The 19,201-nt window shown below is 35.1% G+C and overlaps 1 protein-coding gene across 5 annotated transcripts in view; it reads right to left on the bottom strand.

Annotated features, from left to right (window-relative positions):
* Window positions 1–259: 259 nt before the first annotated feature.
* The window catches only part of LOC136853181 (enhancer of polycomb homolog 1-like), a 120,887-nt gene continuing 101,945 nt past the window's right edge, over window positions 260–19,201 (bottom strand). For all 5 annotated transcript variants that reach the window (XM_067128556.1, XM_067128547.1, XM_067128561.1 and 2 more), the window contains exons 7-11: window positions 15,992–16,150; window positions 14,875–15,006; window positions 4,233–4,375; window positions 3,670–3,792; window positions 260–1,502 (exon numbers count right to left, since the gene is read on the bottom strand). In XM_067128556.1, the coding sequence (XP_066984657.1) occupies window positions 383–1,502; window positions 3,670–3,792; window positions 4,233–4,375; window positions 14,875–15,006; window positions 15,992–16,150 (1,677 nt within the window). In that variant the 3' untranslated portion in view covers window positions 260–382. The remainder of the gene's footprint in view (window positions 1,503–3,669; window positions 3,793–4,232; window positions 4,376–14,874; window positions 15,007–15,991; window positions 16,151–19,201) is intronic.

Below are 19,201 nucleotides of genomic sequence, written 5' to 3'. Positions count from 1 at the left end.
CTTACCTGATAAACCATGTAACCCAACACATAAGGGAAATTACTCTACTGGAATATGCAAATGCCCAAACAATTATATTCATTTATTTGTACTTGCAGCGTATTTACAATTTCCTTTCAGACTTGAGCAAATTAAAATGGACACTTAAGTAGCATATACCTTGATGACACTAAAAGAAAAAAACCACTACCAGAAATTAACTTTCTGAGATGATGATGACAAACATAACTAAGACAGAGGCTTAAATAAAACACAAAGAGACATGGAATAATCAACACATGTTATTATTTCATTGTGCATTTGGTATAAAAATAAGTTAAAGACATGAAATAATTTCAAAACAGTATATTTTTTTCATGGCAATAGTGAATTTTGAGAGGATTCAAGTTTCATGAAACATATAGTGATCCACTTTAGCACATTTTGAGCTGTCTAAAGAATTGCTCGGTCCATTTGTTAAAACTGTCGTACTACTGTCACTATTGGATAAGCTGTCATTTGTCCGAGTTGTTGACGCATATAATTTATGAGACACCAGGTTATTTGTGGTCGCACTACTTAAAACATTTCCACCATTTTTATTTATAAGTCCACTGGATACACTAAAAGCATCTGCCGATGAAGATTCTTGTTGTATGTGTGAAGATGTTAACGCTTGGCTATCACTACACTCACTGTTTGTTGAACACTCGCTGCCAACCTTGTCATTTACAATGCTTGAGGAGGCACACAGTAAGCTGTTACTTAGACTAGTTGCTGTAGAAGTGGATAAAGACATGGAAGAAGACAAAGATGTGGAGTTGGAGGAAGATAAGGATGTGGTGGAGGATGATGAAGATTGGGATGGTACACAAGAAGAGGAAGAGGAGGAGGTTGCTACCGCAGTCAACGTGGATGAAGGTAAGGAACAAGACTGTATCTCATCACCCGTCATGTTGCTTGTACTAAGTTGCAGCCCCGAAACTGCCAAGGGAAGCGTGTTAGTTGAGTCGAGGGTCACAAACTTGGATGTGGGTTGAGTGGTAAAGTTCACGGAATGTTGATGCTGACGTTCACTTGTACTGCTGAAGCTTGTCGCCCATTCACTACTAGACAGATCATGAAGCGTGACCCCTCCTGAACCACTAGAACCACTGTTTGTTCCTACACCACCTTTAGATGCACTACCATTGTCTGTAACGGCACTGCTTGAATCTGCTACTAGGTCCACTTCTAAGTTTTCCCCGAGTATCACTCCAGGATCACCACTGAGTAATGTGTCAAGTTCTGAAGGTATAGTCACTTCTAAATCAGTTATACTTCCTAAACTTTCACCGTCTAAAATCTCCGCAGTGATCATGACAGAGGACGGCACCGCTGACGCCAAGTTTAGCTCCTCTGTGGATGTCGTAGAATTGAGGCTCACATCTGGTGTCAAAGTAACAGGAACCCCAACTGTTTCTACGTCAATCTCCACATCAGTGTCATTGTCCTCTGGTGGAGAACTCGGGCAAAAGTGTGGCCTGCAATAAATTTAGATGATGAAAACAATACACACAAAATTAACTCAATTCTATTGTCATGGCCCATCTGTATCTATGGACATAAATTTTCATGCTACACTGTTAAATACAATTTATACTGTTGCTCTACCAAGTTCACAATCGTACATGACAAGAAAAGTCCAGTTATGCTTAGATTTCATATGTAAGCATATTCACAAAATACAGGTGAAACTTTAGACTCTACCTTTTTTATTAAATTCAAAATATTCGGGTTTAATCTTCTTGAATGTATTAAAAACTACTGGAAATAAAGTGACAAAAGCTTGTACCTTTCCACTATGTCTGTAAAATAGTTAGCAAATAGCTTTTGCAATTGCATTTCAGTGGCCCATGCATTTAACCAAAAAATACAATACAATACTGTATTGTATTCTTGGCAGATTTTTCTAACAATTTCCCTACTTCATAACAAAAAATTACAATATACACCTAAAATCTCTACTTACCTAAATACTCAAAAAAATATTCAATATTGAAAACCCTGAAACACCACAAAGTCAAAACATATCCAACAATTATGAACAATGTTTTGCTAAAGCTTACAAGTCACCAAACCTATAACTGCAGGTGATGCTAAGTACTACCGTATTCTAGTTTTCAGTATTTCAAACTGTGCATTACCGCACACTGCTATGAAGGGGAGATACATTATCAACACTAACATACCCAGTTCTAAATGTCAATACTACTATAAATTTATATAAGAGATAAACACTTTGAACATAAAAGGAAATTGGCTCATCACTTGCAACTCAAGCGATTTATCTCCGGTGTATTTTCAGCATACTGATGTTTTGTCTTTATATCCAGTCATTAACTTGCAACATATGAAAGAAATTGTTAAAAATTAAATAACTTATAGCAGTACTCTCTTAATCAGTGAAGGCTGAAGCAGTGTCAGTAAACCCCTACTGCTCTTTGCTCTCACCAGCCAACCTGATCAAGAATGATCATTATTCAACTTTCGGGAAGGATTCACACTTCAAAGTACTGTATGTTGAGACATTAACTTTTCATTATTCCTATAGCTTCTGCAATGCATGCTACCATAACCTTCAAGTGTTATGAGAAAGGAAAACTTAATTCTTGTCCTCCTCCTAATATAAACTCTACAACAAATGCTAATTTTATCTGCAAGTTGTCTCACTTTAGCAAAAAACACCTAAGGCTACTGAAATATCTGTTTAAGCACAGGTGATTCCAAACTCCCAAGACCATAAATGCAGGAAAGCCATCTGTTATAGTAAATAATACAATGAAAACAAATTAATTCCTAAAATATAGTACCATATAAAAAAAAAATATATATATATATATATATATATATATATATATATATATATATATATAGACATAAAAAAACATCTGTTATAGTAAATAATACAATGAAAACAAATTAATTCCTAAAATGTAGTATATATATATATATATATATATATATATATATATATATATATATATATATATATATATAAATGCAGGAAAGCCATCTGTTATATATAAATATATACAATGAAAACAAATTAATTATATATATATAAAATGTAGTATATATCTATATAAAAATTAAATATATATATATATATATATATATATATATATATATATATATATATATATATATATATATATATATATATATATAATATATATATATATATATATATATATATATATATATATATATATATATATATATATATATATATATATATACAGTATATATATATAAACATTAAACATTAAAAAAAAGTTCAATTCAAACAATTCTTATTAACTGTATAGCTACCTCAACTGTCTTTTGTTCATGAGGGGATATTAAAACATTCATGACTGTAATGACTAATCATTACAGAAATGTCTACAAAAATGCCCAGTTTTGATATCTATTTAAGCATCACTACGTAAGTTCCACATTCTGAATATCCAAACTTTGAGCAATAACTGACTAATTACCAATGAAAACCAATCTATGCTCTACAAATTGATAAACTACGGAAATACTATAATAGCTACAGAGAGTGATTTTCATAGCCTTCTCTCCATAAAAAAGGTGAAGAACTGGCTGTCCTTAAGATTCTTAAATGTATTCCTAGATCTGGAGTAAAAACATCCATAACCTTACCATTCAGTCTTAACCTCATGGAGGAAATCATTCGTCGATGTGATGCCGTTAGGCCCCACATCTCTAAAGTCCGTCTTGAACCAAAGGTCATCAAGCGGCGTACTTAACCTATCTATCCACACCCTGCAATCATTGCAAAATGAGTATATTAAACCTATCTTTTCTTACCAGAAAGACTGAAGTGGAAATTGTTCATCTCAATGACCCAGTACCAGTTATATGACACGAGTTGAATATTAAATTATGATTAACAATTATGAAAAATATGAAAATGAAGCAAGTACTGAAATTGATAAAGCTAAAAAACTATGCCATTGATCAGCTAAAATCTCTCTCTATAAGAAAATTCTCATTAAAGTTGAGTTTTATGTTAAGATTGCATTTGAAAATTATTAAATTCTTTAAAAAATTAATTTTAACAATGTTTAAGCTGAGTTTTATGTTAAGACTGCATTTAAAAATTATTACATTTTTTAAAAAATGAATTTTATCTTTAAAAAATAAAAAAATACTTTTATATGAAATGATAGTTTTGTATACTACAGTTCCAGCAGTTAACTAACCTGCCACCTCTGCCAATTCTTCTACGAGCAAAACCAATACATCGACGAGTAGGATTTGAAAGGGAGGTGAGAGAAAATCGATATTTCGGGTCACCTCCTCCACCTTCCTTCGGAGGGACCCACGGCCAGTTGCCTTCTCTAGGCTGGAAAATAAGAATATTTTGTAAATCATGTCCACATACCATAATAGCCATTTGCTCCTCATAGCTGTGAGATGCTTTCAATATTTTGGTTGTACAGACCACTAAAATTTTTACTCCAAATACCACATCTAAAGGAAAATTTACGAACATACAGATATCCGCCATACAATGCCATCTAAAACTCACTATACATTCACATTCTGGAGACCTACCATTTCACAGACAAACCCTTCCACTGCCATGAAAATCATGACAATTCTGATAACTGTAATCAGATATCCCTATTTTGGGGATTTGTAATAAACTCTACCTTGCTCACCCACTGGCATTATAGTACTAATTCTAAAAGAAAATCTTGTTATCTACACTTCTAGCCTTATTAAAGCTACCATGGTTGTGCAACTATAAGTATGTAAGGGAATACCCCTTTATGTGTCTTGTGCAATGCATGGTAAACAGCAATAAAGGTTCTTTTCAACATCCCTCTAGCCTCAGTTTCACTCACTTTCTGCCTAAAACATTTCCTTCCTTCATTCTGGTCCAAGCTGTCCAACTTAGTATCACGTTGTTCCAATCTTAAACTTTCAATCAAAAACAAATTCTTTTGGCGAGTCTCATCAATCCAGAAATGACTTCATGATTTCAATAACATAGTGTATAATATGCAAAACTCAAAATCAAACAAACCAAATAATTCCAGGTGAACTGCAAATATAACTTAGTAACAGAGGCAACATACTTAAATCCAGATAATGGATATACTGAGAGAGAGAGAGAGAGAGAGAGAGAGAGAGAGAGAGAGAGAGAGAGAGAGAGAGAGAGAGAGAGAGAGAGAGAGAGAGAGAGAGAGCATTAACCTGTGCACCACATTGAACAGGGCAAAAAATACAGCCCCACTGGTACAGAAAGGCAACTAACGCCAAACCGCTACACCTTTCAGTTTTTCATGATTAAAAAGAATGAGAAATTCACATTCAGTGATGTTTTTGTACCTCCAAGAAAATAACATACTACTATGCTCACATCAATCCTCTAAAAATGTACAGTAAAAAGTTCAGAAGATCTGCTACCTCTGGATGTAACTCTAGTTGTTATGATTATAGTCTAACTGTAATCACAGAAAAAAAGGCTCTTGGAATATTTTGCTTTACTTTGTAGAAGCAAATCTTACCATAAAAAATGACTACATTATAGTAAATTAATTTTGCCCTGGAAATATGCATTTTTTAAAAATTAAATTTTTAAAAACAAAATTTTCAAACACATCAATCATAACGGTATTACTTCCATGCAAATTGTGCCTCAATGGCACAGACTTCTTGGGTTTGTAAGGAAAACATCTTTATAATTTATAAAAGCAATTACTTGTACATTATAAACCCATTAATCATATACAGCCTAATCCCCATTTAGAAGAGAAATAATGAAAAGAAACAAAGTGACCAAGTGTTTAATCCCTCTCTGGGTGGATGGAGTGGTGCAAAGCTGTTGTGCAGCAAAGGTTGTATCCTCTGTGGCAGATGAGGAGCTCTCCATAAAACAATAGATTGTATGACGGCATTTTGGAACCCTAAAGGCATACCAATCACCAATCATTGAGGTAAGGAGACATATTTCAAGAAAATATAGTATCTAATTTGTGCAGGTAACATGGGGAATGAGGATCATAAGGATGAGGATGAATGGCCCTTATCCTTCCCAACTAATATAGGATGCTATGCTGCAATAATCAGTCCCAGGAAGTATCCTGTACTTCAAACAGATGTAAGAGTCACATGTCAATAAAATCTTTAAAAAAATTAAGATATTATCAAATGACTGCTCTAAGCATGACTGAGCTTCAAAGCTAATTATGATGAAAAAGCACAAACTTGATCCTCAACTGGTAAATGGCCCCATGGTACAGATACAAACAAGCACAGATTACTGTATTCCCCAGTATCAAAGAAACCCCAATTTTGAAAATAAAACACATACTAATGTTGCAACACTCACTCAAGGTGATGGTTTTGCCTTCACTGGTGCGCTATGCACATTCAATTGTCTCAGTGGACTGAAGTACTATAACTTCAGTCAGTGCAGCATATTGATTATTGTAGTTTTTCAGTTAATTTATTAAAAAAATTACTTGTTTTATATTTTTTCAAGTTGATTGATTTTAATATTAAATATGCTTTTCTGAAGGTTGACATATCTGCATACTAAAAAAGAACTAGAACACATTACAGAGTAATGCATATGCTAAAGCCACCCAGGTGTGGTATGTCTCAATGTGTGCAAAAGCATGGGGCTACAGCTGTTGTAGCGCTTTTAAGATATTGCTGCTATTAGGTGTATGTTTACAAAGAATTTTTAAAATTCAGATATACGGAAAACTAAACCCCACAACAGGAAATACAGTATTAGAAATATGGATCAACATTTTACTGCAGTTACATAGTAAAAACATGGCATAAACATGACATCCCAAACGGAACAAAATAAAATGAGAATAAAGATCAAAACCCTCACATTACATATGCTACACATAAGAAAAAAAAAACTTTAATCTTCAAATCCAGACAATATTTTACACATTGTTACCAAATATAAAAAGGTCTAGAGCACATTTCTGAAAATATTGTCATAATAGATTATGCTGTTCTTGCTATAGTACAATTTATCAGTAAACACTTTCAACATCTGCAATCTTGCTTATGTCAATAATCTTCCTTCAAAGTCAGGGATGTTTGAGAAAAGCAAAAATACCCGTAATATTGATATACAACAATTAAGTTCCTATCTATCTGTAAACTCGTCTACAATAATCTGCCGACATGGGAAGGGATCTTTGTGACTATATTTTTGTTGTTTTTTATGATACTTTTGTATATCTGAGATTTTAAGAGTAATTATACAATTACTTCAGAAGTCACATACAGGATTTCTGATTACTGTCTAAGATAACCTTATTCTGGGAATAAGAGGCCAATGAAAAACATAAATTCAACCTCCAAGATGCATGGTAAGTTTACAAGACAAGAAGAAGAAGAAGAAATACGGTATATGTCAGTTCCAGATTGTATTCTGTGAGACTGATAGATCCTTCAAACAGAGTTGAAAAAGAGGTGAGGAGACAAACAGAAGCCACATGTTCGATACGGAGAGGTCCTGATGGTTCTTCCACAAAAAAGATGACAGCTTTCATCATAAGTCAAGCAAGATAAGCTACGCTATCTGCAGTTGAGTCAAAGCTTCCTAAAAGAGAAATGGTTCTTGGCTACAAATCCTGGGGCAAATGAGATCTAAAAGGACAACCAACAAGTGGAATGAGACTTCCCCAAGCCAACCCACGAAGCTTACTGATCCAAATAAATATAGTTTTGAGGGTCAAGTCATGGGGGTATCAGACTGTTCTAGGGTCCAATGAGGCTGCACAAAATGAAAGCCATTTCCCAATAAGGAACTGGCTGGGCAAAGTAACCAAACAGTTCTGAGATATTCTGATCTATATCAAGGCTTTGCTAGAGGAAAACCTTGAGGAAAGTTATCCTGTAGTCATGAAGGGGTACAACAAATTTATGAACAATGGAAATTGGAAAATACTTATAAATTGTAAAATTTTATTGCATACCTAAGTATGGAATATGGCAATGTGAATATGAAGGTATTAAATTGTTGTAAATTTCATTGTTATGGGGTATTTCCCAGAACAACCCCCATGTGATCTGTACACCGTCAGTACAAAATAGTTTCTAAAATCAGATGTTTTTGAAAAAGTATCATCAATATTGACTAAAAGCACCTTTCCCAATTAAAACAAGCCTGTCAAAACTACAGCAGAGCTCAGCAGCCTTTATACCTTGGTCCATGTAACATTGTGATTTTTAAGGCTTATGGCACAACTATTCCAACTTTAAAAGTTTATCTGCTCCAACTTTAAAAGTTTATCTCCTATCTCATAATATACCTAAATACTTCAAAAGTGTAATATAAATAAGAAAGCCATATTCCTATATAAATTTTTACAACAAAATCTAACTAGCTTGGCTCAGAAAGGTTTTGAGTGAAGGAGTAGTGTTCATTATACCAAAGTAATGAACCTACCTGGTTCAGTGACAGGGTTTGCAGAGGGTAACACCTGCTGCTGCTGTGAACTCTTAGAAAAGGTACTCTTTCAAGAGACTATATTGGCTAAGCTCCACACATGAAGATAAGGAGATTCTGGATGAGTGAAAACAATGAAACTGTGGCTGCTTCAGGAGGTCAAGTATAAAGGAATAGGATGTCTACAACGAGGTCTAGGTGGTCTGGAAACTACTACTGCTGTAGGCATCATTGAGTGGACCAAAGCTGAAACCTTACAAGTACCTAATATACTAAGACAAACTAGGGAGAGGTGTAAATGCTGAGGCAGGCCCAGACTTGCAGCATCACATCCATTCTCAATGCCATTAGGTCCAGGTGCAGGGAACAAAAGCTGACCAATGATAGTATGACATTCAACAATACAGCAAGCATATACAGCATGGGCATTCCCCACACCAGGAAGAGGATGCTGTAAACATCCAAGAATACAGATCACTCTGGTGGAAGGATCTGATAGTTCCTGCTGAGCATCTGCCAACACATTTACAAATCCAAAGATGAATCACAGTATGATGAGCTCCTGTGATCATGCAAAGATCTCTACTGCCAGCAGTTAAAGGAACTCTGACCAAGTCTCTCAATTCCACAGCTAAGGAATGGTGGTGGTGTTGCTGGACATGATCCTGATGGCCTGGCCCAAGGAAGATAGCCTGCATTTCCAAGAAGCTGGTATGCTTCTGCTGTTCCTTGGGAGGACACACCTTTTGTCTGAAGACTTGAAGGTGGGCACCCCCAAGGTCCAAACACTTTAACTAGGGTCCAGTAGAATCATAGAAGCACCTTTCAGCAGACTGTGCTGATCTTGCCACCAACAGTAAGTTGGCTACCTTCCAACAATATGCCAGCTAAAGCTAAAGAGAGTGAACCCTGAACCAACTGTAGAGTACCAGCCCCTTATGGGTTACCTGATGACCAATAAGTATCAGCTTTAACTTGTTATGGGTTCAGGATTATGCATGATATACTGGATACAACTCTGGAGATGACAGTACTGATCCTCATTGCCAGGCATACCACTTGAGTGAAAAACAACAGGTAAGATTCTCCAAATTTATCAGCAGCTCTAGGGAATCAGGCAATGCAAGAGGATGTCCAGGTCCTCTCAAATTCCTTGGAAAATGCCAAGACCAACCAGACATCCAGAGAAAAAAATCCATGCAAAATACCCAGACTCCCCAGGGCATCAGAATCTTAAGTGACAACCCGAAGGGCTGTGCTACTCAAAGTCTTGAGAAACAAAAGTTCTGAATGGTCTTCCGAAGTCTGCCAAAACCTTTGAGGACAGCCACTGTCCAGGGATGACAAGACTGGCAGACCACCTCCTACACCTGAGCCTGGTCACTTCTGCTGAAAGTGACCATTGCCAATGGGATGAAATGGATATATAGAAATGTTGTGGGGCTGTATACTGGCCCACGTTTTTGTATTAAAAAACCATATTTTTAATATTTAACAAGATGTTCATTTACAGTTTTTTATTAGTCACTGTTCTCTCTCATGTTAGGATTAATGGGAACCCCTTCTCATTTCACGTTTGATGTGGTGAGAGGGTTTGCCCTGATGAGAGGTTAGCAAAAAGTTGTTAATACTCAACCAAATACCTACTTCATTCACACAAAGCCCTAGCCCATAGAATCCTCAAAACTGTTGGCCGTTATTTAAAAGACTTCAGTGCAGTTCTACAGACTGCTGGTGAAACTTACTTTGTGCAGCCTGGCACCTGAAAAGTCTTTATTCGAGATTAACTTGCTATTATAGACGGTTTTTAAATGATAGATGCGGGTCAGGTTTTGATAATGGACAAAGTTGCTTTGCAGAGTGCACAAAGTTCCAGTGATTGTTTGATGGAATTAGATTCAACGTACTACATGGTGTTTAACTGTAAAGCTCCACTGAATATATATATTTTAAACAAACAAGAAATGCTGTGGCATTATTACAAGACTGATGTAGGCATAATTTTCTCAAAATAAGTTACAGCATAATCTTGCAGGCAGGGAGATAAGATGACCAACTGAAGTATCTTGGTTATTCTTAATATAAAGAAATTACCTTTAGGCTAGCATAAGCATCATGGCCATCATAGATTAGGTAATAGGGAAATGACTGACTGAGTAATTAGGTAGACTAGCTACAGGTTAGGCAGATTTGTTCAGTGAAGTCTTGTCTACTGGATTTATGGAAGTAAACAATATGTATGAACTGTAAATTAAAATAGCAGTAACTAAATCCTTTGGTTAAGTAGTGACTGTTTAATTTACTCCTAAGATCACAGGCAGATTCATGGAAAAGGACGAGATGTTGGGCCCTAACCCCATCTTTCACAAAAGACGAGCCATCTGCTGACAGGATGCTGCCACCAAGAACCTTATCTTGGAAATTCAACGGGGCCCAAACCTTAAACCTTCCCTCGAAAACTACTGGTAGGTGTCAATCTCTGATGTAAACCACAAAACCAACCAAGGAGTAAAGGAGGATGTGGTATCCTTGACAACAGCCTCCATATTAAACCAAGGCTGACATACTAGTGAAGAACAGTCCTGGCTCTGACAAAACTTCCAAAGATCCTAATCCTGCAAAGAAAACTAGTAAGGTGTACTCATTGGATTATATTAACCCCTACTAAAATGTGACCCTTCAAACAAAGCATAAGATCCATGTGGATGGCCACTAGAGATAGGACCAAACATAATTGTAGGTCTTGTGCCCCAAGTCCTCATCATTATCCCTCAAGGTGGCAACAGAAGCCTTAAGCAGTGGTCAATTCAGGCATCTGTTCTTGAAGCTATCAAACTTAGATGAGGATATCCTAGTAGTTCCTCTAAGGTTGTGTACGTCAAGTGCTTTTACAATATTTTGAAATATAATGAGGTGGCTGAGCCTGTGTACTTATTTCTTTTCATGAAGATTTACATACTACAAATATTCTGTTTTATAGATCAGTCTGTACTCTGCAATTTGTATAACTACTGAAATATGTATATATTTTCAGGTTACTTGGAGCAGTAATGTTTTCAGATCCCTGTTGCCACTATTTCTATCCATTAGGGTATTAAAAGAAGTCATATGATGGAGGAAGAATATTGTACACTCTGACCTTTTTAAACTGGCTCCCTTGCGACCAAACCATAGCTGGAACACAGAAAATCCCAGACAACAGAAATCACCCGTAAAAAATCCCTACGTTAACAAAGTCTTGCCAGCTCATTCCACATATATATTGCTCTATTATCAAAAGTAGCACTAGGTTTAGTTAAGAAAATTCTGGCATGCTCAATAAAACACTTATACCAATAGTAGTATTATGAATGATCATTTTAATAAAGCTTGTTTTACATACTCTATGCAATTATACTTCATGCATTATCATCACATTATTAGTGTTTTATAATTTATGAAAATAGCATTCAGGCACTTTTTACATTCTGATAATGTTTACATTCTTAAAATCATCAGCTGATTGAGTTTTACTGACATCATCACAGTCAATAGTTGCTAATGAAATGCATTTCGGAGATTCGTTTTTTCTCCCGTAAATTATCACTGGTGGGTTTAAAAATGCAACTTACTTTATTTATAAATGCAGCATGTTGAATGAAGTAAAGGGTTGATTCCACCAGTATCGAATGTTGCTTTTGCTCTTCCAAAATGTTTTTGGCCTCAATATTGTTTCTTCAGCCACAGGTACAACCATAAATTTAGTGGCATACTTTCTGAGCACTTTCCTCCCCATTGAGTGAGTAATAAAGATTTATTTTATTCTTATTTATGAAAGTCACCAATGAAAATTAGCAAAATTCTAACAAGTCGACAACCGTAAAGCACCCCTTAAAAAACGAGTAGGTTACGGTAAAAGACATCTGCAAACAGCTGTTTCTCAATTCTATTCTTTATGTCAGTATTTTCTGTTGTTTATGCCAGTGTCTTGCACGCAGTAGTAAGTGGTTGTTAATTATAAGTAACAGTGATGAATTCTTAGACAAGTCACAATGTTGGTAAGCCTGATTTAATGTATGAAGATTCACATTCAAGTTCATGAACTTTGGCTTCTAGGCCAATATATTAGTTAAAAGCTAACTCAGTTATATTATGCATTGTCAATGCACATTACATCCGAGCATAATGTAACCTACTGAAAATACATCTAGCACTATATGTGATGAGTATGATGACATCATGTTTTTGGACGAAATTTTAAAGACTGCATGATACGATACATTGGTAGATACACAAGTATACATGCAAATTATGGTTCTTTTGTATGCTGTATATTTTTGAGATTCGCAGAATGTTTTAATTGGAAATATTGTAAACTGTGCTTGTGTATTTACGGAGCAAGGGTCAGTTCCAAAATCTGAAAATAACCAAAAACTGAAACGTGTGGCGCCGCCCTTGTAGCCGCTTAAGAACTAATGGTGGCTGGTACAAAAATGTCCTGGACCATGGGAGTACAAGGACCATGGAATGCTGGATTTTCAAGGTTGGACTGTAGTGTTACTTGCTTTATCATTCTTTTGGTTCTTTTTGTAAAAAGCTGGCAACACCTTATGAATTCATGTGGTAGCGAAGGCTGAGAAATTACAGAAAGCTTTCAACCAACTACCTGGTCCCAAGTAAAGGTTTATATCAGGATACACTTTACTTAACTGCTTTACTCTTTCTGGTTAAGGGGCATGCTAATTTTCGGTGCTGCCATAAGGTCCCTTTATAAAGCAGGAGAGCATTGCTACCTTATTATTGAAAGAATTTCCTTCAAAATTTGACCACTTATTAAATAACTGATACTGAAAATACCTGCATAAGGAAATAAAAAAACTTGACCTACAAGTTTATAAATTTTGCATTAAAAAAAAAAAAAAAAAAAAAAGTCATTTTTCATAAATACTATACGTAAATAAAAAGTTTTTAACCAAAAACAGTTTTCCTTGCGAGAGACCAGACATATAGTCATACTACATGCTGTGAAAGTTTCATTGAATTTTGTTAAGTCTTTTTCTGGGCATGTTTGTTTACTTTTTGAAATATGTTTTGAGAAAAAAAAATTCTTATTTTGTAATAACTATGAAACTTTGATAGGTAGAAAGCTGATTTTTGCAGAAAAAGTATTTCTTCATATAAGAAACATCCCCTGAAATATACAAAATAATCGGATGAAAAGAAATATGCTCCCTGCTTGGTTTCCTCTTAGGTAATTGATATGCATGACATATCTCCATTGGTCGCTTCTGACCTACTGATCACATAAGGTTGTATTGTCACTGGGATTGAGTAACCATGCAAAATTTCAAGTCCATTGGACAGAGGGAACAGGTAAAAAATTGAGTCACAAGATTTGACCCAGAAGAAGAAGAAGAAAAAAAAAAAAAGCAAGCAAGCTAAATAAAAGCATATATAAAGAATGAGATAGGTAATCTTCTGATGAAGAAGCAATTATGTAGCCTATACGAGGACCAGGTTAATTTTTTCCCAATACATTTATTATGCTCGGTGGTTAATTAAGGCCAATCTCTGGTTTGGTCTGACATTTCTGCTAGTCTGGCACCCAGTTGGTCCCACTGATCCCTGACTACTGAACTTATATTAAGTGTTCTTTAATAATGTCTAATATTCCTTTCCTCCTTTTCTTCATTTCCTTTTTTATTTCCTCCCTTTTATGTGAAGAAGCCAATGACAGATGTTCACCAAAATATTTTCATCCCTGGTGCATATTCATTTAAATTTGGAAAATGCTTTTCTCAAAAAAATTTGTATTGAGGTGTAAGTCAATTACTACCCATAAATCTTTTTAATTAAAACATTGTGATAGACAGAAAGTTTAAATTACTTCATCATGATATTCCAAGGTTTTTATCATGGACCAAACTCATTTGTCTAATACTAGTCGTCCACAAAAGTTACTAAAACACAAAAGGCTCTCAAAGGATGAAAAACTATAAAGCAGGTTCTCATCCTGACAACCTTCTCTGCAACTGTATTTCTCTCAGTATGAAAATTCAAAATCAAGCATAAAGATTTTCCCATCACACAAATGGTGGGCTTCAGGGCATCACAAATGTTTAAAATGGGACTGCATATATACTCTGAGTTTAAAAGATAAAAAAATCTTTTCTATGTCAATATTCTTGTATTTTCTTTTTCAAAAGACTGATACTATAATACACAAACCTGGTTATTTGCACACTGTAGTTGAACCTTGACCTAAAAATGGCAAAAAAAAAAAAAACAAACACACACACAAAAACATATTATAAATAACAAAATACAAACCAGTGTTCTGATACTGGATAAAACAATTTCTATTATGATATCTATTTTGCTAAGGAATAAAAACATACTTTATGACAACTGAAAAAGATAAAAGCACTCCTTACCGCGTGGTAATTGGTAAATTTTTTTCTTCTAAAGGTAAATATACCATCAGGTTCATTTTCTTCTTCCGCTTCAGATGGAGAGGGTGATGCACCTTCTTCATCTGAGCTAGGAGGAACAGAGCCTATTGTATCCTGAAAAGGATAAGAGAAATATAACTATAAAAAGAAACAAACTGGCATAAACTTGAGATTTATTAATAAGTTTACTTGCTATACATGGCAGTGACCTTTCTATGAATAAAGGTAACCCAACCTATTTTGCACTTAACAGTAAGGTAACCCAATCTTTTTTTACACATATTGTATTTTTGTCACATAAGTTAACCAGTTTACACTAGGAAATTTTATATCTGCTAGTTAAGATCCAAGTGAAAAACAACCAAAACACATGAAATTATTATAATATAATAAATGAGATATACTTGAAAGAACACTGCACACTTTGGTCAAAAATATCTTTAAAGTAAATGCTTACTGCAGTTCATATGTAAATTTCTATAAAACCTCAAATATAATGAAAAGATGTTAAAAAGACTTGAACAAATATTAGTTAGATTTGAACAAATATTAGTTAAAAACAATGTTTAATCAGACCACGAAGCTAAAAATGCAAAAAGGGAGAGAAATGGAGGGAAGCAACATAGTAAAATTGAAGTAGAGTGGGAGGGGGGCTTTCAGTCTTGAATGATACATGTTGGTGCAACCGGGTGTCTTGTATGGAAGTAAGGCAACATTTGAATAATGGAGTTGTAGAGAACAAAGCCCTACTATAAAAGGGTCATGTTTACCTGGAGCCACTATTTTTTCATGTATAGGTTACCATCTCTGGTTGCCATTTTATACCCAACTGGTCAATTGGAAATACTTTGAGACAATACCCATATTCTCACACAATCACTGAATTTCCTGTTATTTTGATGTTGCATTGGTGACTTGTACGTTATTTTTTATAATATTCACCTTACGTGTGTGTGTGTGTGTGTGTGTGTGTGTGTGTGTGTGTGTGTGTGAAACTTTCAATTATAACAAATATTCTAATGTGAAAAAATCTAGCTTTAAAAATACGTACATAACAGTAAGGACACAACCTTTTTTTTCCTAATATAATGGGACTTACTTGTGGGTATGCAGAAGCTATAGTATAAGGGTCAGGGGGATGTGTGTACGTTGGTGTGAGCTGAGGCGTGGGGGGTGTGGATGATGCTGAAGATGAAAGGTGGCCATGATGTCGTCTTGGTCTTTTCTTGTAAGGCCGTCTTTCCCGTTTTCCATCCTCCTGAAACATACAGTTTACATTATGATCTGCTTAAACTACTGATATGTTTAAAACAAACACAAAATTCTGACATTTACAATATAAAGAAAATAAAATATACCCAACCTACAGACTGATATGCACAATATTTCTACCCTGAAACCTATCTAGAAAATACCTTAATCTCAAAAATGAAAAAAAAAAAGCCTTAGCGGATCAATTAAGATGAAAGCTGCTTAAAGATAAATAAAAACTCTGGTTAACCATGCACGTAATATAAAATAATTGACAGTTTATTTTTCAAACCAGTGTAAGTTGTACCCTCATGACGGGATTATTTTATAACATATAATCAAAATTCATATATTACATTACTGTACAACAACATGCTGCTAATTTACAATATTAAATACTCAATAAATTTAGAGAAATAAAATTTGCATTTACCAAAATGAAGCAAGCAGCTGCTTATTAACAATTACCTGTACTGTCCATGCTGATTTCAGCATGTAAGATCCTGTGTAATTTACTCCTTATAAACACACCCCAAAGATGTACAGTTATATTTATTTAAACGGGAGAATGATGACACTGGTCCAAAGGAAACAACTGCATGATTGCAGTAACATATAAAACACAATACAAAAATAAACAAAACACACAAAATATTAACATTTTTAAAAACAATGTCAAACAAAATCAGGTAAAAATTGATACAAAGGATTTCATATAGTGACTGTCAGCCAGTTTTCAGAGGGCATGTACTCAGCCAAGAAACATACAGTGAGGAAAAAATACATGCCACTGATTCAACCACAGTATCAAAAGTCATTAGCTCTAGAGGACTCCTCCCACAGACCAAACTCAGGAATAATGACTACAGATTTTGACCCAGTTCTGCTCCCAATCAATTGGCAAACATGGAAAGTGTTACACTTGTGACTGGATCTTTTCTTTCTTTTATGTTTGAGTAGTCCTGACCATACCAAAAGTGACACAGAACTGTTTTTGTAATAAATCTTTCTTGCTGTTAAGAAACTGATGACTGATAAATGTCATGTATAGTACATCTATGACTATTTCATTCCTGTAGTCCAACAGCATGGGTACATACAAGGTAGAAGCACAATGAAACAATCTTGTCTTCTCCCGATGTAACCCATATTTGCAATTTGTAATGAGAAATCAAAGATCCTATAAGTAAATAACAGTTTATCTAATATAGTATCCTGTATACTGATACATATGCCTGTAACTATAGCTGCTTCCTTTACAATCTTTTGAATATCTCCTCATAAGTTCCTGACCCATAATGGAGAATTCCATAGACCATGCAGTAAAGACCTTAAACATTAATGGTCCAACAGCAGTATGCAAGATTGGCTAAAAATGTCTATCACCCCTGAAATCATCTTTGCACCAACATTCAACAATTTGGTGAAGGGTGCTGGGGCAATACACTGACTTTCAATGTTGAAGCCCAAGTACTTCTGGAAGGCTAGAAGGAGCAAACTGGCAATACCTTTAAGAAACCAGGAGATCTGAAAAAAAAACCAAGGCAATAAAAGCTAACAAGGGATGCATACTACTTAATGAGGCTTAAGCATGATAAGGTGCAAAACTTGTTTTTTCAGCAAAAGGTACCCTCACCACTTATACTGTACCATCAGTCAAGTAAGAGTTAGATCATCTTTCATAACAATCTTATTCTTATGCCATCAAGCATAATTTATTTTTTTTAGCATCACAACAGAATTCCCTTCTTGGTTAAGACTGGCAAATGAAAAGGCACTCTTAATTCTCACCAATGTGTGTGTGTGTGTGTGTGTGTGTGTGTGTGTGTGTATGTGGGGGGGAGGGTTCTCTCAACACCTCAGCAGGAGGAACTGTTACCCCAGTTTCCTCGAGTCACTCACCCATTTCCCATCCACAAGATTTAAAAGTCCTTAGTGACCGTAACAGTATTTTGTGCTTTATTTTGCTGTGATCTTTAATTTTTTTAGTATAATGACAGGAATGAATGTATGAAATTTGGGCCATATTGACTAAGGGACAAAGGATGGGAAAAAACAATTTTTTAAGTTAACCTCAAAAGATTGTTTTCTTATAACAAAATGTGCTTTAAAATTTGTCCAACAAACGTGATGATAATGACCTTGATTATGAACAATAATTGGAATTAGATGATGAATCAATAAGGTCACAGCGGCAAAACATGCATCAAAAGTAGTCTGAAAATGGTGATTTAATAGTACAGAAGTAAATTACCTAGGAAGGTTGGTGTTGGTGAGTCACTGTAATGCTGATAACAACAGTAACACAAAAAAATATATATATTTTAAATGGAGACAGAAAAGTTTAGTAAGAAGACATTACACCTTGTTCTTTAGTGGTGAGAACATTAAGCAAGTGTCCTTGGAGACTATCACCTCCAAAAGTTACATATGTATTTCAGGATGATCAACTAAAATAATATGCAAAAGAATTTCAGGATGATCAACTAAAATAATATGCAAAAGAATATAAGTTTTACTCTATTAACTGCCTAAATGAAGAATATAAGCATCGGACAAACATCAACCAAGAAAGAGGGGAACCTGTGCCTGCTTGTTTATTCAGCAGAATTCAACTATGCACTATAAAATCAGTTTTGCTTCACAAGCCTCTACTGAGTGTAACAGGTGCCACATCCTCAACAATGACATTGCAAAATATCACATGGAGAATTTGGAAAAACATGTTACACACCTCCAGAAGAGGAGTCACCACCTGATGCTATAAAGTCTTCTCTGCAGTGCCCATGAAAACCCAGACCCTGGAGTGTGGGTAATATCTATGACTTTTAGCAAAGATGCCAGTCCATACACTATACTGCAAGTGCAAACTGTGGCTGTGTAATATCTGCATTTATGACATCAAGAACAAGGCCAATTTGTTCCTATGAGAGAAAACTATTGCTGCTTCAGGTCTTAATGAAGCAGGGAGTGGCATCCTGTGGATGCATGAGTGTGTGGCACCTGGAGAGGATGGTAATTTAACCCAATATTGTACTTTTTGTACACAATTGTACAG

This window comes from Macrobrachium rosenbergii, chromosome 3 (assembly GCF_040412425.1).
Source record: "Macrobrachium rosenbergii isolate ZJJX-2024 chromosome 3, ASM4041242v1, whole genome shotgun sequence".
NCBI classification, from domain to species: Eukaryota; Metazoa; Arthropoda; class Malacostraca; order Decapoda; family Palaemonidae; genus Macrobrachium; species Macrobrachium rosenbergii.
This window is presented reverse-complemented; position numbering and strand designations above follow the sequence as displayed.